Source organism: Bidens hawaiensis, unplaced genomic scaffold (assembly GCF_021521415.1).
Source record: "Bidens hawaiensis isolate Kalapana, Puna unplaced genomic scaffold, B.hawaiensis_p1.1 tig00009904_1, whole genome shotgun sequence".
NCBI classification, from domain to species: domain Eukaryota; kingdom Viridiplantae; phylum Streptophyta; class Magnoliopsida; order Asterales; family Asteraceae; genus Bidens; species Bidens hawaiensis.
The window spans coordinates 347,829-368,974 of NW_027491745.1; the positions used below are offsets into that span (position 1 = coordinate 347,829).

At 34.9% G+C, this 21,146-nt stretch overlaps 1 protein-coding gene across 1 annotated transcript in view; it reads right to left on the bottom strand.

The window, feature by feature from the left end:
- Nucleotides 1-12,434: 12,434 nt before the first annotated feature.
- The window catches only part of LOC143533779 (dynamin-like protein ARC5), a 46,329-nt gene continuing 37,617 nt past the window's right edge, over nucleotides 12,435-21,146 (bottom strand). The window contains exons 3-7 of the mRNA XM_077028450.1: nucleotides 14,622-14,669; nucleotides 14,439-14,521; nucleotides 13,950-14,168; nucleotides 13,007-13,092; nucleotides 12,435-12,939 (exon numbers count right to left, since the gene is read on the bottom strand). Of these exons, the coding sequence (XP_076884565.1) occupies nucleotides 12,921-12,939; nucleotides 13,007-13,092; nucleotides 13,950-14,168; nucleotides 14,439-14,521; nucleotides 14,622-14,669 (455 nt within the window). The 3' untranslated portion in view covers nucleotides 12,435-12,920. The remainder of the gene's footprint in view (nucleotides 12,940-13,006; nucleotides 13,093-13,949; nucleotides 14,169-14,438; nucleotides 14,522-14,621; nucleotides 14,670-21,146) is intronic.

Consider the following 21,146-nt stretch of genomic DNA (forward strand, 5'->3'; position numbering starts at 1 on the left):
TGTGAACATTACACTAACTTATTTGATAATGTTGTTGTTCCTGAGTATCCCACTCTTCGGATTCATGGATATCATCCACAGGAAAATATCATTGGAGAACTTGATGTGGGCGTTCGTACACGTCATCAAGTTGCTTCGTCAAGTGATAATAACATAATGTGTGCTTACACTAACTTACATTCTTCGGGAATTATGAATATTGCTAAATTTAATTGCTTTCTATCTCAAGTTGAGCCAATGACAGCTCGTAAGGCACTTGAAGGTCCTTCTTGGGTAGACGCTATGCAAGAAGAATTACAACAGTTTGCACGTTTGGGTGTTTGGGATTCAATAGACAAACCTGCTAGAGTCAAGAAAGCGATTCCGACTAAGTGGGTATTTAAGTGTAAGAAGGATGATCGACGGGTGATTGTCAGAAACAAAGCACGTGTAGTGGTGCAAGGTTTTCATCAGCAAGAGGGTATTGATTACACAGAGGTATATGCTCCAGTTGCAAGATTAGAGTCGATTCGAATCTTCCTGGCTTATGCAGCTTATAAGAATATCAAGGTCTATCAAATGGATGTTAAAAGTGCTTTTATCAATGGTGAATTACACGAGGAAGTGTTTGTCCAACAACCACCTGGTTTTGAAGATCCTGATTATCCAGACCGTGTTTACCGATTAAACAAGGCCCTGTATGGTCTACATCAAGCCCCGCAAGCTTGGTATGGCACGCTCGCCGACCATCTGACTGATAATGGCTTCAAACGAGGAACTGTTGACTGCACTTTATTTCATAAAACTGTTGGTGACGAACTTCTTCTAGTCCAGATTTATGTTGACGATATTATTTTTGGGTCTACAAACGACACATTGTGTAAGGATTTCAAGAAGTCCATGCAAACAAAGTTCGAGATGAGCTCGATGGGAGAGATGAATTTCTTTTTAGGGTTGCAGGTTCACCAGTCTGCTCATGGAATTTTTATTCACCAGACTAAATATGTGAACGACGTCTTGAGCCGATTCAAGATTTCTGCCGGAAAAATCCCTTCAACTCCTCTTCCAGTAGGGCACAATTTATCACCGGATGAATTGGAGGATTCCGTTGATCCTACCCTCTATCGTGCCATGATTGGTTCTTTAATGTATTTAACGGCTTCTCGCCCTGATATTATGTTTGCTGTTTGTCTTTTTGCTAGGTATCAAGCAAGTCCACGAGTGACTCACCTAGCTGCAGTCAAGAGAATTCTTCGGTATTTGAGGGGAAATCCAGACATCGGTTTGTGGTACCCCAAGGATGATACTTTCGTTCTTACTGCCTACTCAGACTCAGATTATGGAGGATGCAAGATCAACTTCAAATCAACGATTGCAGGATGTCAATTTTTAGGAAACCGGCTTGTTTCCTGGCAGTGTAAGAAGCAGACAACGGTCTCCACTTCAACCGCCGAAGCTGAGTATGTTGCAGCCTCGAATTGCTGTTCCAAGGTTTTGTGGATACAACAACATCTTCGCGACTACGGTTTGAAGTTTCTTACTACTCCTATTTTCATTGATAATTCTGCTGCTATTAGTATCACCAAGAATCCCGTACAACATTCTAAAACGAAACATATCGAAATTCGATATCATTTTATACGGGATTGCAATGAAAAGAAATTAATCGATCTTGAGAAAGTACATACTGATTTTCAGAAAGCCGATCTGTTTACTAAAGCTTTTGACAAAACTCGTTTTAAATTTTTGCTTGATTTAAACGGATTGAAGACCCTTGCTGATATCCTTAAACAAGGATGACTATCTTTATTTTCTGTCATATCTTTCTTTTAAAATTTATTTTGGTTTTAGGGGGTGAAAATCTAGAAAATACAAAAAAGAGTGTGTTTTTGTTTGTTTAAATAAAATCCAAAAACATTAAAAAATTCCAAAATTTAAAAAATATTGTGATTTTTGTTCTTTAATGTTTTTCTCTTCAAATATTTAGAAAAACCAAAAACTTTTTAAAATTTTGAGAAAAAAAATGTGACTAATGTTTTGTACAGAAAAATCAGAAAATCCAAAAAGATTGTGAAAGTGATTTTGTTTATAAAATTTTTTTTTTGAAAAAGAAAAAAAATATTATGTTTTTAAAGTTTGTACAGAGAAAAACCAAAAAGATTTTTGCTGACGTTTTTAGATTATTTTATCGCTGAAAATTACGTCGGTTATTTAAGTTTGTGAAGCATGCTTGCATGTCTTGGTCCTATGATTCACTTGTGAATTGATGGTTAGCCATTTATTTATAAACTTAAGTTAACTGGGGCGATTAGATTTATCTTTTCTTTATTTTATGCTCTTCAAAATTTTGAGTTTTTGAAGCAAAAAGAGAACACGATAGTACATTGATTACCTTGACCCCAAATTCAGCTAAAAGTAAACTTAAAAGACAACTCAGTAGAGTAAAGTATGTGATATAAACATAAAGAAACGCCAAATTGAAAGGGGTGTTAGTCTCTAGCAAAAGCCTCGGTGAGGATGGCAGAAATGTAATAACCAGTCATACTCAAGCCTTATATTTGTTGATCACCCAAAAATAAAATAAAGCAAATAACAAGCGTTAAGATTTTGGACACTGTGAGTCTTTATGTGGCTTAACCATCTGGGTATTCATAAGCATGAATATTTCACTCGCCTTCTAGAGCAAACCCAAAGTCATTAAACTTGATCACCGCTGTACTTCGTACAATTTAAATTACTGACTTGATCAAAATCCGCTGTTAGTCATACAATTGTTCCTCCCTTGCGTGCGTCTTAATATCAATAAGAAACGGACCCCAGGGGATACTATGTATGTAAGCCGACAGATGGACTCGTGCATACTCACTCACAGTAAAGGAAACTTGATGCATTGCTCAAAATTTCAAAATAGGTATCAAAATTTTGATCAACAATATAATAGTTTAAGTCAAGTTGGGGTGATTTGGCAAAAATCAAATTAAGCTTGAACCGAGATTAGAGGCTGATAGTTTCTGATATTCTGTGCTTTAATTGAACTATTTAATCATATCACAAAAATACTTGAATGTGTGTTATTAGATTTATGTGGATAACAATACCAATGACCGACTTATCGCCAGTCATAATATCGCTGAAATATAAAACTGTGATGGAAGGGCAATTTGGTCAATATGATTCTCTGCTCAAACTCAACAAAAATACAAAAATATGTACTGTGTTTGATAAAATCATTGAAAAACACAAAAAGATTGTCTATTTTTTAGCGGACCGGATATTTTAAAAAAAAAATACATTCTTTAAATTTTTGCAAAATACCAAAAATATTTTCGTCTTATTTGTACAAAATACTTAAATAATTTTAAGTTATGGTTGTCGGGATAAAAGAGTTTCTCGATAACCTAATTTATTTATTTATTTAATTCTTTAATTAATTCATTTAATTATTTAATTTAAAATTAAATAAAAGAGTTTATTTCGTTAAAATCCAATTCGTTATTTATGGATAACGAACTAGGTGATTCTTTAGCGAACTAGCTTCTGGTTCGCTAACCTAATTCGCTTCCGCACTCTGTAACGAATCATCCCTTCGTTATGTATATTTAACGAATCGCGTCACGAATCAAGACTTGATTCGCTACTTTAATTTAACGAATCAAGTAGCGATTCGCCAACATAAGGTAACGAATTGAGTTAGCGAATGGACTAATTCGTTAACTTTAATTTAAACGAATCGTTTGATTCATCCAAGCTGTACCTTGCGTGCTATGTTATATAAGACAAGAAAATGAACAGGCGTTCACTGTTCGCCTTCTTCCTTCATCTTTAAGAAACCCTGTTCAAATTTTCTCTGAAATCTCGACTTTCTTGTTTGGATATTTCAAAGATATATTTGGGTATCTAAGGTATAGCCGATCCTGGCGATATAATTTTCATCAAAAATGGCTAAGAGTTGATAGTTAAATTATAAACTTTTAAGAGTTTAAGGGTTTCCGAAGTTTTGAAACCTATTTGTGTGTAATTTATGTTAATAACTATATGTTTTTGATGTCATTGTGATTGGAATCATATTCCGATACCCTTGGTTGGCTTCAATCATGTTTTGATTGTTGTTTGCCGGGTTAATTATTGTTTCGTGTTATTGGTGTTTACTGTGGGTTGGTCTAACCTATGTACTTAGAGATTTTAAGTCTTAATCTCATACATCTTCGATTATGTATGTCATTCCGAGTACAAAGAGCTCATTATTGTAATGATTAGACGATAGTTATGGCCTAATCGTCCCCGGGTTCATATTGTTGACTATCTGTTTTCATCCTAATTTTGACCTTGACTTTGTGAAGTCAAAGAACAAGTCTTAATTATGACCATTCGTTAGTCTTAGCGAATTGGAACTGTTTCGTGTCCAATTTGTTAAGATTTTACACGAACTAGCTAAGCGAATAAGATGTTACACGAATCAGATTTGAATTCGCTTAAAATATAACGAACTAGCGTGTAGTTCGTTAAAATTAAATAGTAATTCGCTATGTTCAGTTCGTTAAAACATTTACTTGATAGCGAATCGCCTGATTCGTTATCTTATTATAACGAATCAGTGTGATTCCCAACGAATGACAATTTAAAAAAAAATTAAAATTAATTTCAATATTCATTTTTTTTAATTATAGGATTTAAATCGTCTAATACGTAAATAGATTAATTACACATATCTTTTGATTATATATTCTGATATCTATTCTCATATTCGGTTTTATTTATACAGTAAAACATGGCTGATCAAGAACAACAAAATCAACCGCCACAGGAACAACCTCCACAAGGACAACCACAACAACAAGATCAACAAGCTGAAGTGATCTTATTGCCGTTCGATAAGAAGCACAACATTTGTGCTTATGTTGATCAAGATGTGACTGATTTGAGAACGTTTGGAGCTATGTTGACTTTCTTACGACGTTCAAAGATACACTATGCAATCACTGCTAAACCTAAAGTGTATCTTAGTATAATCAGGCAGTTTTGGAACACGACGGAATATGTTGAGGAAGATAATTGGGTTCGAGCTACAATTAATCAGATTCCAATTACGATTGATGTTGAGGTCATTCGTCGGGTATTTCAATTTGAATATAATGATGATAACCCGAGTGAATTTGACAGGACATTGGTTAGGGGTTTATTCACACGCTTGAATTATGGAGGTGATATTCGTAAATCTATGTTGAACAAGAATGGGTTGTGTCCACCATACAAGTATCTGCTGCATGTTTTACTTCATTGTATGAGTGGACGTCGCGGTGGTTTTGATGAGTGTAGACTAAGTTTGCAATCGGCATTTGTTGCTCTAATCCTGAACAAGCCCTTCAACTACTCAGAACTCATCTTTGATCATCTGAAAGAGCAAGTTCAGCAAACTCTACCGTCAAAGAAGTTCTTGATGTACCCTCGCTTTTTACAGCTAATTATTCAGGATTTGATTCCGAACTTGGTGATTGATCGATCGTTGGTGAACGATGTTCTTGATATGGAACATATGAAAGCTGAAACGGTGCATCGTATGTTAATTTATAGAAAAGAAAAGCCACAGGATAAACGGATGATTGGTCATATAATCAATCCGGATTACGTATGTCCTCCTAATGAGCGCTGGATCCACGATGATTCGGATTCCGAGCGTGAAGGGGGAGAAGGTGGGAACAATGATGGTGGAGATGATGATGGTGACAATGATGATGGTGATGGTGACGGTGGAGCTGGTGAACGAGCTCTTAAAGAACAACAGAATGCAGTCGATGCTGCTCTAGCTGCCACCATGAAAGCTCAGCTGGAAAGAAAAAGAAAGGGTAAAGATGTGGCTACTGGTGAACCATCAAAGAAGCCCCGTCTGTCTGCTGGGGCTGGGGTAATCATTGGAACCCCACCACCACGTCAATCAACTACTCAAAGCTCGGCGGTGCCGCTAACTACTAGCACTCCGATGCTTACCTTGACAACGACGTTGGTGTCACATGAGAGGCTCGGTCTAATTCCTCAAATGACGTTGACCGAGATACCGAGGCCTTCTGCTGCATTGTCTACAGTATCTCCTATCACATCAATGAGACCTCCTCCTCCGCCAACAACTACTCTTCCTCCACCTCCGCCTAGTGATATCTCTTTCATGAGAATTACTCGGCCTCAAGGACCTGTTCAATCTGTTCATCCATCCGTATACAACTTGCCACCAGGTCGTCAAACTGAAATGCTGCTAAATCTGCTACACTATATGAAAATCAAATGGCAGCTGACCGTCAAACTCAAGAACGACTCATGGAGAATCAACGACGAATGATGAGTTATAATTCTTTCTGTCAGAAGGAGACTAAATCGTTGTGTACGATTGTTGAGTCTCAGGGGGTGAAATTAAAGGAACAAGAAGAGTTGATTTTATAATTAACTTGTAAAGAATATGCCCTCAAGAAACTTAAGAATGACAGTGATGATCCTGACGAATCTGATGTAGGAGGTGAGCCTAAACAATCGCATGGTTCATCCTCTGGTGCTGGTGTTAGTGGCGGCGAGGATTCGAGCAAGCAGATAATTACCTATCAAGATCCAACAGCTGCCATGCCAAATGAAATGATTGCAGCTAACACAATGATTTTTGTTGATGGATCAGGGGTGGTTCGTAGTGTGGTAAACAGAGATGAGATAGAGGTTGGTGAGTTTGTAGTTAGATCCTTGACACGAGAGCAGATTTCGATTCTGCTTGGGCTGAATGACGATCAATTGACTGCTTTAGAGACTGAGCTCGATGTCGAAGTGATCACTGAGGAAGAATTGGAAGTTGATCCGTTGTGTATGGATACGGATTTTATTTATGAGGATTAAGAGATTGAGATGGAGGATGTGACAGCTGAAGAGTACCCGGACTTGTATCAACACGCAAACGTTGATCAAGGTGCTCCGGTATTTCACCGAACGGCTGAGTGGTTTCGTCAACACTTACTGTTCGAGGTCAATCATGGCTTCAAATTCTTCAAGCCCCAGGTCCCAAGACGTAAGCGCATTGATGAGATTGATCCAAGGACCGGCTGAAAGAAACTTGTCTCGAAAGTGAAGCCGCCAAAGACAATGAAAAAGGTTCCTGTGAAGACAATGCCTCAAGATATTTATCTGTCTTTCAACCGTTGGTACTATGACAATCGTACTGGACAGGCCGTTATTGTTCGTGGTCGAGGACTGCAGACCGAGCTCATCAAGATAATCGACCCGATGTGGTTGGTTAATTTATCAGAGATAGACAACGACGTGCTACACAGGAAGCAGATTTTGTTTGAACGCCAAGAAGATTACGACCTGGCTATGCAATTCCAACAAGTCGTTCGTGTGTGTCACGAACATGGAATTCATAGTTGCAGAGACTGGCAGTCCAAGCGCTTCAAATAAGTTAAACACAAAGAGCTCAAGACGAGGGGGTGTCTGTTAGTGCACGGTTTTGCGTCTAGAGTCTTTGTATTTATCGTTAATGTTTTATTTATTAATTAATTTAATATTTAATGTTTATTATTAGACTAGTTCGTTAAAGTTAAGTCTAGTTCGCTAGGGATGTTAGTGAACTAAGACATTATAATGTATTCCCTCCTGATTCGTTAGGGGATGTTAACGAATCAGGGGATGGTTCGCTATGTTAAATTATGTAACGAAGGGGAAGCTGGTTCGCTAGGGGATGTTAGCGAACCAGGTCGCCTTCTATATATAGTGAACTACTGTTCACTTTAATGTAAGTTTTTGGAGAAAAGTTTTCAAAAGGAATTTTGAGTAATTGCTCTCTCTCAAGCTTCACCTTAACATTATTCGTTTAATCTATTGATAATATATACACATACATAACATTAAATCAAGGTTAATTATGAGCTAGATCTTTAATAGTGGTAATCGGATATTCACAGATCTGAGATCTGTTTATTGTTATCGACTGTTAATCCGGGATCCAACAGGCCGTGGAATTGGCCGAGATGGTTTATGAGGACCTTGCCATCTGTGAAGAGGAGAAGACTGAACCGAAGAAAAATAACCCAACCCCAGAACCAAATGAAGCTAATGAAGAGGATCCACGGAAGAAGAAGAAGAAGGCAAGGCAGGAGGAGTTCACTGTTTGTGAAAAATATGGAAGGAAACAACCGGGAGAGTGCAGAAGGGGATTAGGTGTTTGCTACAGGTGTGGGAGAGCAGGACATTCCTCCTGGGAGTGCAAAGACCATCACAGGTGTCAAAACTGTGGAGGGCGTGGACACCTATCAAGGGATTGCAGGATGCCGAAGGAAGGACGTGAAGCAGAGAAGAATGCTTGAGGTTTAACTGTTTCCTCCTTATGATTAGAAAGACCATTCAAGAAGGCTAGTTACTAGCCATAAGTTTTAATATGTGTTTGATTTATTAATGACCTAACGCGTGTTTTTATGTATTATTTTAAAGTTTAGACTGGAGTTGTCTGAATTAATTATGATAAGAAACTATTATGAATTATTGTTACGTTATGATAAAATGTCATTTTAGACAATAGTGTTAAATAGTATGAAACAAGGTCCCTTGGAAGGACGAGACGAGGCTTGAGACATTGAGGGCCTCATGGACAAGCTACCTTAAATAGCTAAATCACATGAAGACCACTCGATGACTGCAAGTCAAGAGTAAGAAGGGTAACCCTTAAAGCAAAGGCGATTCGATAAGTGTGTGAATATAAGAAGTGTTTCTTTTACAAGGAATAAGTTAGGTTTCGAGAACGAAACCTCTCTAAGGAGGGAAGACTTGTAACATCCCAATTTTTCGTTCGGTTAATGTAATAATAATATTTGATGTTAAGATATGGACTTGTGTTAGGTTAAGTAATAGGGGTGATGGACTTGGGTTGTTAAAGGAAAGACCATGGGCTGAAGCCCATGACCCATAATGTAAATACTTTAATCATGCCTTAATCTATTCATTTACCACCCATTCCATACACCACCCAAAACACACAATTGGCTCTCTCTCTAGCCGAAATAGCAAGAAGAACCCGAGCATCAACCCGAGGTAATGATTGTATGATATTGTAGAGATCCAAACCTGTTAGATCTAGTCGTGAAACGACGAGCCGGCACCTTAAACCGTTAAAGTCACAAGATCTGAATAGGATCGGTTATAAACCGATCAAAAGATGAGCTTAGGAATCACCCTAGCGCAGATCTGGATCAAACGAGATAAAAATGGTGTAAGCGGTGGTGAAAACAAGCGAGATCTCGCTTTTCCGGTGAGATCCCGCTTTTCCGGCAATGGCGGCGCCGGAAAGGTGGCACCAGAGGTTGAGTCACATCAGAGAATGTCCTGATGTGACATCTGACGAAATGTCAGAACCCTAACCCTAATTCGTTATGGGAACCTAGCTAACTAACCCCAATTCGTTATGACCATTCGCTAAGAGGAAATAACGAAATGAAGCAGTTCGTTAAGTAGTTCGTTAATAACGAATTAGAGGCAGTTCGTTAAGTAGTTCGTCAAAGGAGGTATAAAGAATGAACCATCATTCGTTAGAAGGTTCAATTCGTTACAAAGAGGTCATTCGTTAACCAGACCAAACGAAAGAGTCCAATTCGTTATGATGATAAGATCCAATTCGTTATAGTAGCCAATTCGTCTTAAAGATAGATTCGTTATAATAGTCAATTCGTTATAACGAATGAGTTCATTCGTTAAGAACCCCATTCGTTAAGGACTGGATAACGAACTAGAAGTTTGGCAAAGTTACATAATGGTCCCTGGACTTAGAAAGGAATGATATAATTATATAATAGCCCTTGGACTTTGTTAATTTATGAAATATACCTTTTAAGATTAACGTGTAACGATTAACTAACCGGGTAAAGATTCAATGAAGTAAAACCGGCTTAGACACTTAAGATTAATTAACTAAACAATGAGAATGGCTAGAGTAGTATTAAATATTGTGTTCATTAAACAATCAGTCGCGCATAGCTCAAGAAAGGAATAACCATTAACGGTGATCGTAACCGAGTTCAGGTGAGTTTCTAGCCCCACTTCCTTGTTATGTTTTCGGGGCTGTGTGCATACTCGATGTAAAGTGTGAATACACTTACCTTAAGTGGTAAGTGTATGCTATAATGTTTGATATGATATATATAGATGTTATGAATGGATGTCTGTCGATGCGTGAACGACTTCGGATATTGCACGTGTAGAAAGAGAAAGTAACGTTTTTCGGTGCGTGAATGATCTTCAGATATTGCGAGTACCGCCAATGGGAATGAACTCCAAGTGGTTATTAGTGTGTGTAAATGTTATGCTGTTACATGGCTATTATGTAATTGATGTAATGATAGAAAGTGTGTTGTAGACAAGTAGCGGTAGAGTGTTGTAGAAGTGGTAAGGGTCTAGTAAGGGTGTTAGTGGCATGACGATAGTACGTGGTAGGGTAACCCTATACGTGACTTCATTATTATAATGGCATAACGTGAGAGCGTGGTAGGGTAAGCCTATGTGTGACTCCGTTATTAAGTGGCATAACGCGAGTGCGTGGGAGGGCAAGCCTCTATGTGCTTCCGTAAACAAGTGGCTAAGACGTAAGGGGCAGTTAAGTGGTTAAGTGGTAAGTTGAAATTGTTAGACAGTGGACTATGTGTCTTCGGATACGTATATAATTCATGTAATGGTTGTATGGTAAGTTGCTTGATTAACTAGAAGTCACTCAGCGTAGCTGACTTTTAGTATGCACACATGTGAGCAGATTAAAGAGCTAGCATGAGGATGGCACATGGCATGGATTGAAGGGTGACATCTGAAGCTGGATGAAATGATGTTTTAAATATGATGTTTTATGTTATGGTTTTAAAGAAAATATTAAATGTTTTGTAACGAATTATTTAAGTTGACGTTTCCGCGAAAGTTTTAATTAACTCTGATTGTAGAACTGTGTTTATGAGTAAATCCGACGCTAATGTAGGGCACCGGGTTCGGGGCCTTACAAGCGTAACCATATATCAAACATGAAATATCTTTTGTTTAACTAAACAAAACATCGAAGAAACGTGATAAAATGCGCATATGGCTTCTATTGTGAAACATTTCATATAATCATGATTATAGAAACGGTTTCCAATAGTGCCAAAGCTTGTGGACAGCCACGCGTAGGCCGTTAATTGCATAAATAATATCATGCAACAAAATGCATAAAATATCGTTTAAAATGAACAATATAAGCGTGATAGAAATATCGTTTAAAATAAAACGAATTTGTAGTGAAATTGAGGTTCGAAATAGTGCATAATAAACACATAAATTGTTGTCGAATAATCTTGATCCGGTCTTGAGTAATCAAAACACAAAAATGTAATCTCGAATACATAAAGTTGTTATAGAAATATCTTGTTAAAATGTAAAGAACATCATAAGAAATGAGACTTGGATAAAGGTTAACTACATAAATCGCATATTGTAAATCATCGAAAGATAAAATTCAAAACAAAATTTTGAGTAGTGGTTGTCTCCATCTAACAAACGAAATGTAATAAATGAGCATCGCGGTAACGTGCAATTAGAGAAATTTATAAATTGAAATCAAGTAAATCTCGATGGTTAAATTCTTAAACGAAATTTCTTGAGTATATAAATCGTCATGATAATATCTCTTTTATTGATAATAACTTGTAAAAGAAATGAGACATGTGGAAATGTGAGATAATGAAACGCATAAATGGTTTATTGAATAATACAGGATAAAAAAATTTATACCGAAATATCGAGTATATAAGGTTGTTGTGGAAACATTCCAAAAAAATTTCAAAAAAAAAAATATTATTGAGACAATGCGAAAAAAAAAAATGAAATTTGTGAGCTGTTATCGAATAAATCTCGAAACAACATTCGAATTGAAATTTTGTGTGTAAAGTCATTATGGTATTATTAATTTAAGTAAAAATGAATCATAAATATAATAAGCATTGAGGTAAAGTAATATGGCGACGCACGTAAAATAGTTGTTGAATAATTTGAAACATAATGTATTATTAAATTCCATGTGTGTCTAGTTGTTATGACAATATCATTTTTAAATGAAAATGATTTATAAAGGAAGGAGTATTATGAATAAGTGTATATCATTATCTTGAAAACCAAGGTTTATAATTTATAATGAAAATTTTGAGTACGAGGAGTCGTTTTAAATGCGTTACTTATATATATATACTAGCAGGTACCCGCGCGATGCGGCGGCGGCGCGGTACTTGTTTTCTGTTACTCTATCAACACTCTTGTTATATATTATATCGTACTTTTGTTAGTAACATCTGTGTGTTGTGCGTCCATGTCAATTACATAATAACGAACACACAAACAAAAGAATATTATTTTTTAATTTAAAAAAAAAGCCTAAAACATTAGTAAGAAAATACCAATCAAAACATAGTAATTTAATCTTTTTTAATTCAGACATGAGAAGAAATCTAAAAATGGTCATACATTTCATAATCACTAACTTCCCATGTCTTAAAAACTTCGTATCGCAATGGTCAAAAGTCAAATTCCATAAATAAGCCTTGAAGGTCGAAGTAAAATAGAACATCCGCCAAGAACTAATAGTACATTTTGTGAAGTAAACATCTATTCACAAATTAAACTTTTGGAAATTGATATCAAATCTTGGAGTCCATACATTCGAACCCATACACAACAAATGCGAGTTGGAAAATCATATTCAAATGACTGGTAGCGGGTATGTATCCGTTAAGACCTCTCCAGCGCAGTTGACGAAAAACTTGGTGAAAATCCATTTAATATTGTTCCCAAGACACCCCCTTTGCTTGATTTTAAGAATTTGTACAAAGGTTAAGTATCTTTCCTGTTCATGTTGACCTACAGACATATTTCTTGTTCTTCTGAGAGAGCACCTTCTTGTTCTGCAGCCTTTTCTAGCTATCTATAGCAACCCTGTATAACAACTTAAAAGATATCAAATCAATTTTAAACATGTTTGCAATATAGAAGAAAGGCTTACATTTTGGTGACTTTCTTTATTTGTTCTTTCGACGGTGCGGTGAGACATATGAAACAACACAAGTGATTGCCTAAATGCCTTAATTTCTTCACAATCCATATATAAATAAAGATATATTAAATACCGCTTAGAATATATCAAGGTCAGGCCATTTTACTTAAGGCCTTGAGCTAGAGTTTATGGCTGTCTTAGGATATGTTAGTAACAGGACCATTAGTACATCTAATCAGACTTATGTTTCTTGCCTCTTTGTCATAGAATATTATTAGGGTTAGCCGGTTAGGCCCATTAGTTTAGCCTGGACCCCGCAATACAACACATTCAATATAATAGATTTAACGGTTTCATTTAGTCAGCCCAAATGATGCAAGGGACTTATTAGAGTCTCTCAAAATATGCAATGGGTAACAAAGTGGATTCATTTGATGACCATTTTGTAATTTTTTTTCCTTGTTAAAAAGACCCGTGTTGAGGCGAACACGTTTTGGCCAGGTCCCTTTTTAAAATGAAGCACATTAATGCTTTTTTTAAGTGGCCCGTTTTGACCCAAATACATTTTGGTTAGAACTCGTTTTGACTCGACTCGAACCAGCTTTGAGCCATCATCCAACTCGAACCAGTTCTGAGTTTTTGGTCAACACTGACCAAAACTGTCAACTTAATCCAAAAATCAACTTTGACCGAATAAAAGTCAAAACTCCCCAAAAATTCAAATTTGAACATAAAATGGCCAATTTTCAGATTATCAATAATGACCAGTTTACCCTTTATGCAATCTGTTTTCTTTAAATACCCATAATTAGTGTAAAACTTTCCATTTTCAGTTAGACAAAATCACCCTTTCTTTAAATATGGCCAAGGTAACATAAACTGTAAACAATATGAGATTTTTAATGAAACAACAAAAAACTATTGAGGATTAGAAAAGAAGAATAAGAAGAACCTGATAAAGAAATGGTTCGAAAGTATCACGAGCTTTTGCAACAGCAATGACACATGTGGTCCTTGAGTAATTTGTTCCATCATGAATATCTTCGACTTCACACGCGTTTACAATTTCTTCACGTGTTATTAGAGGGCATTTTATCCCTCCAAAAACAAACCGAAATTCAGCCATCGCATGGTGATATTGAGCACCTCCATATAAACGCATACCTGCATTCTGGTGGTAGCAAATATGGTCATCTCAAATTTATCCATTCAAATACTTGAATTTCATATATATCTGTTTAAAAGAAGGGCGTAAACGTCATAAACATGGAAATGGGTATATCTTATATCATATTTTTTTATGGATAAACATGATGTTATACCAACTTTCAAGTAGAGTGGATATATGAAATTATCCCTCTTAATAATAGCTAGTTTGTTACAAATGATTACAAAACCATATTGTTCCATTAACAAATTTAATACTTGTAAATAAGCTTACAGGTATTAGCTTGTGTGGAAACTGAGAGCCATCAATACCGATTAGTGCCCCTCCGTTAACCCTTTCATCTTGTAGTGTCTCCCCTATAATCAATGAAAGCAAAGGCATAGGATATAAACTAAAAGTCTAAAATCATTAATTAGAATGTCTGAGTTAAGAATGGCAAAATGTAGGGAAATTTACCAAATTTATCTGGAGGTGCAACAACTGTCCCTTTCAATAACAATGATACTGTAACACATAAAAAGAAAAAAAATCAAGCATCATATGTAGAAATATTTAGAAAAATAAAATCCATACCTTGGTAAGAAAAAGATCATGTAAGTACATGAAACTGCCTGCTGTGGAAGAAAAAATGAAATTAAATGCATTAAAAGATAATATAAGAAACACAAACTTAAATTAAAAAGATACAAATAACCGAGCTATAAATGACCATATAAGTAACATAAACTATGATATTTCTTTCTAATAAAAACTCTAGTAGACATTAAAACTTGCCATTAATCAACGATAACATAAGTTCAGTTAGGATTTTCAAAAATATGATCACAGATTAACATTTGACTGAATGGTTAAGAATTTTTACCTTTTTATCCCTTAGGTTTTTAGTATTGGGATCAAGCCATATCGGCTTAGTTCGGTTTTTAAACGATCCGAGCCCAAACTCACCCCGGCTCTACTCGTTATGTATGTTAATAATGCCGTTAGTTTACTCATATTTGTTTGAGTGTTATCCCTTTCTTGTACATTACTAAACTAAACAACTCAATTAGTTGGTATAATATTAGGCATACTATACAGAATAACATACCATTTATACACTTGAGTTTATTTTCCAATAATTTTGCTTTTCACTTTCAATGAGTCAACAGCCTTTACAAGTTCTTCGATGTCACCAAACTTATCAGGTGGATCTGCGTTCCAATCAACCGGTAAGAAGAGTTAGAAATAATAATTATTTTCAATTAAAATCACACATACAAACTATAAATAATATGACTATAAAATCATACCTTCAAAAAATCAGCATCAGAATCTCAATTGTAGAATTTAAAAGTTGAGTAAATAATGTCATTAAATGGATTCTCTGTGCCTAAAACAAAAGAATATACGAAGCCGTTAATACCGGGTAGATAAAAAATGCAACACCAACATTTTCATCACCCTTTTAAATAAAATTTATAATTAATTTAAAGGTTTAGTTAATAGTAAAACGTGAAGAACGACTATAAATAATGAATTTTAGAGTTTGAGCAACATATGATAAACACACAGATACATATCCATTCGTATTTTTTTCTTTAAAGTGACTCATTCTCTCTAGCCGAATAAAGAGCTACACTATCTCTAGTTTCTTTAGAAAATTGTCGGACATCATATGGTAAAGTTATCTATAAAATTTATATAATTTTGACATGAAAGAAACAGCAATTCAACGATAAATTAAGTATGCCTATTTTAATGCGCACACCAATTGAATATCCACAATAAAGAATAATGCTACATAAGCATCATATAAAAACAGAGAAATTATAAGTGATTACTGGAATCAAACCTGAAGCACCACACGTTTCAAGAGCTTGCTCATTGCAAATAATTTTTGGTAACATTTGTTTTAAAGAATAAAATAAGCACGTGATTCAGAAGCTTGTCATATGTTGAAAATGTAATCTCATGCATAGGCTTTGTATGGAAGTTAATGACATAATAATATATAAATATGTGAAGCTTCTTAAGAAAATAGTGAACTTTGAAGCCTCGTTAATTAAATGAAATAAACATAAATACATTTTTTGTTCGCTCATTTACGTTCGTTTATGTTTTTTCATTTCGGTTTCTTTATTTTTTACAATCAAACCAAATTGGACCATAACCGAAAAAACCGACTTCGAATAGTTATAAACTAATAAATGTTGTAGCCCCTAATTTTTGGGTCCTAATGCATAAAGTATAAACTAATTAATTAGCAAAAAAGTTAAGTTCAAAGTTTCATGTCTAAATTCATTAATTTGGAAGCCCATAAATTTGAAGTCCAAATGGTAGAACCGAATAAAACCAAAACCAAAACCAAACCCGTTTTAAAAACCAAAAAAAAAAAAAAGAGGAAACTGAATAGTTTTTGATAACCTTAAAAAAAACTGAATTTTGGGTCTTTTGTTCGGTATGAGACCATTAGTAAACATAATAGGAGCAGTTGCAAATATTAGTGATATAAAGCTACATAATTGTAGATTACATTGAAACCAGTTATACACAAACTTCAAATGGCATTTTCACTAACAGGTAATGTGCAATAAACATTGACCCTAATTAAGCAAACAATAACACTTACGAAGGGGATATCATTTCCAAGAGTTAGAAACTATGATGCAAATCTGTGATGGTGCATTGGATTGTGTGGGTTGCCTGAATCAGTACTAACATATGAAAGTTAAACTACATCTAGATTGAAGAGGTTGAGCAAAATAGATCGAGAGAACTGATATTACCTTCAAAGACAACCCTTTTGAGGATTGTAGCTGAAATGGAGAGAAAGAAATAGGCGGTAGATCTGGACTGAGATGTTAATGAAGAAGGAATTCAAAATTTGAAACCTAAAATGAGATCTGTATAGCATAGCAGGAAAGTCAAAAGTCAGGGTTAGAGTTTGTATGCTTCATAGGTTGTAACTTATGAAATATGGGCTGTAAAACTCTTATTTTTAAGAGTTTTAATGAAATTACTATTTTGTCTTTCGTATATGTATTTTAATATAGTATATATATATTTATATATATTACGGGAAACGAGGCTTGCGTGTGTATGTAGAGGTTTAGGCTTTAATGGTGGATGGTTTGGGTACCTTCTAAGGAATGAGTGGGTTCTCGAGCGTCTTGTGTAACTAGGTTTACTTGAATTTGGTAATTTTGGTGTTTGTTTGAGCTTGATGGGTTGGGTAAGTTGAGATTGACTAGCTTGGGCTTGGATACAGTTCGTATATGTATTTTACAAAGTTGGTCATATGCCGATTGTGGTATTTAAACTTGAAGGTTGGGTAAAAATGGTAAGACAACATGGTTTGTGTTTCGACATAGTATGGTCAAAGGATTGAGTCATAGGTTGGTAAACTTTGGTTTGTGTGAGTTCAAGGAATGTGCTGATGTGTTTGTCGGCGTTTCGTAGTGGTATGATAGTGAATTTGGTAGGTGTTACGTAGGGTAAAAGTGTCGGTGTTTTTTTTGGGTTGATAAAATACATCTTGGTTTTGCATGGAGTTTGAGTTGGTGAGGGCATAGTTTAGGTGTTGTTTCTCTCCGGGGTTAGGGAAAAATCGATACCGTGTGGATATATGGTAGTGGAATGGAGAGAGTTGTAGTGATGATAATAGTGGTAACGACGGTTCAATTGTAGCGATGGTTTGAGTGAGGATGTTCGGAGACTTGCAGTTGCGTTTTTAAAGGAACTTGACCGACATTACGTTTGCAATTGAAAGTATCATAATTTATAAACCACTAAATTTAAATTGAAAATGCGAAAACATTTATGAAATTTTGTGGACCAAACTACAAATCGAATTTTTTATGCGAAACCGAAAACTCTTTGTGAATCACCATAGATTTTTCGCGTTTCAATAACAACGTGAATATTTCGATATAAATGTCATAGACAAGGGAAAATATATACATATATATATATATATATGTGAGGTATTTATAAAAATTTTAAAACTTAGGGTTTTATAGGAAGATTGAGAAACAAGTTATTGAACCACCACAATTTCCTTGCTTCAACGATTCCCACTAAAATAAGTATTGCCATGAAAACGTCGGGTCATGCTTGACTTGTCTTAAATATTTTCATAAGAGAAAATTTTGAATTAAACGAATCCTTTAATGTAAATAGTCCATGAATTAGATAAATTAAATGGGAGAAATTTATCATAAAATTAAAACTAGGAAAAAATGAACAAATTGTATATTGAATATTACCATAAGGAAATAAAACAAAATCGTCATGAGAAATCTACAAAAATCTTTATGGGAATAAAATTTACAATGAGGTTTCAAAATAAGTATATTGTGTATTACAATTTGTTATAAGGTATCAAAATATATAATGAAAATCGTTATATGAACAAAATTTCGTAACAAAAATTTTTACCATAAGGGTTATATAATATTTTGTGCATATAAAAAAAATGATTTTGAGGATTTAAAAGAAACAATTTTGTGAAATTAGAAATCACGATTAATAAAATTGTCACTAAACTAGATTTTATTTTTTTATGAAAATTTTATATTAGAAAAATTAAGGAATTAAAAATTATACAATGAGAATTACTTGAGAAATATAAGTAAAATTGTCACTAGAAAATTTAAAATTATTGAAATTATATGAAAGTTTTTGTTGTGAGAAATCATAATGAACAAAAATTATATAATGGAAGTTGTCATGAGAATTCAAGTTGTACAAAATAAAATTTAAGATATCCAAATAGATGAAATTTTGTAATAAAAATTGTTGTGAGAAACCAAGATAGAGAAAGTCGTGTAATAAATTGTCCATGCGAAATCAAAATATAAGAGAATTACTCATAACGAAAGATAAATCTATATAAATGAGAAAATTGTAATGAGAAATCAATATGAAGGAAATGGCTAAATAAATACTTTGAATATATAAGTCCTTTAAAAAGATTTATTAAAATGTAATGGTGAGAACGTTCATGAACCACCATGCATCTTGTTCAAATCAATAAATCTTAAATGTAATTGTAATAAAATAGGGAGTCGAACATGTGCACGTATCACCGTGTTTTACACATTTTGTCCCAAATATCGTAATAATAACAATAACAAGTAAACAATAAGGCAATTTTGGGTGTTGAAAACATTAGTCCACGTATCACCGTGACTCTTATGCTTCCAACAAAAATATAAGGAGGCAACTGAAACACTTGCATTCGAAAACTTAAATTTGTTGACATGTATAACATGGTTTGTTGGCCTAGAGGAAAAACACTTCAATTCAATCATCCCAGGTAAGTAAATCACCTTCGATTCTTGGAAACTTTTTGTCAAATGAACGTTTCATAGTGTTTCGCCCCCGATGGTGGCTACAAACAGTCAAGCTTTAAGGAGATAATAAACAATGTGATCCAAATTAAGTTTTTGATCCATAAAACTTCATAAAACTAATTTTTTTTGTGGTAAGGTAAGGATACCTTAGTATAATATGAGAGTGTGTGCATGTGTATATATGACATTTAATAAAGGTAAGGTAATGATACCTTAGAATGTTTTGAGTGTTTGTATATATGTGTATATGAGAGTAAATGAAGTACACAAGTAGATAAGTAAATAAGCGCAATGAACAATCAAGTTGGGCAACACGTATAGGTAAAACATGTATAAGGACCCTAAAGCAAAAACTATACTAAGCTGTTACATCTAACCGCCTATCTTATAGTCATGGATCTGATACCAATCTGTCACACCCCGACCAAAGGCAACGGAACATGCCGGGGTGCAATGGATTGCTCAAGAACACTATGACACTATTAAAGTGACAATATTTACTCAACTTGTTCATTCCATTCAATAATCACAAATACAACTTGTTCAAGACAAAATACAAACAATTTCATATAATCATAAATTCATTAAAGTATCCTAAAGGTATGATCTAAGTGATGAGTCTTCAATCTTCACGAGCAACCTAAAAGTAAACCAGTAACATGCGTAAAATAGATTTTATCAACACGAATGTTGTAACATCCCGTTTTTCTAGTTTCGGTTAATAAAATGAGAATATGGATTATTATGAGTCGGGCTAGTGTTGGGTAAAATGGATATGGGTTATGGACATGGACCCTGCTAGGGGCTCTACCCCTTGGACCCTCTACCACCTCTAGTACCCCCGTGTTAGGAGCGCTGCCCCAGGACCCCCGTTCGTTGAGGGTTATAACTAGACTAGAAACGCAATGTGAGTAGTGATAGTTAATTGATACGTGTAATTGTTATACAGTTAGTCGAGCACAACTAAGGAAAGGAATAACAATTAACGGTGAACGTAATCGAGTTCAGGTGAGTTTCTAGGCCCACTTCTTTGTAATGTTTTCGGGGATATGTGCATACTCGATGTGATAGTTAATACACTTACCTTAAGTGGTAAGTTTATGCTTGGTATGATGTATGAATGATGATTGCTTGACGGTACGTGAACGATATTCAGATATTGCATGTACCGTCAGGTGGTAGTTAAAGTGATGATTGATATATATGATGTATGAATGATGTATGTATGAATGATGTATATGATGTATAAATGATGTATGAATGAATAAGTACGAAGTAAGTATGATACGTTGACGGTATGTGAGTCTTCGGAGATTGCACGTATTGTCAAGAAAAATATGTAAAAGACAGGTATGTTACAGTAGCATGAATTAAAGGGGACCAGACCCCAATAATATCTGTGCGGATAGGGACCAGACCCTAATAATATATGTGAGGATAGGGACCATACCCTAATAATATCTGTGAGGATATGGATTAGACCCTTATAATATCTGTGATGGTAGGGACCAGATCCTAATAATATATGTGATGTTGGGGACCAGACCCTTATAATATCTGTGAGGTTATAGGGCGGAAGACTCTTTAAGTAGTATGGATAGTTATGTATGTAACGCAAGGTATGAATAACGTACACACCTTCGGGCCC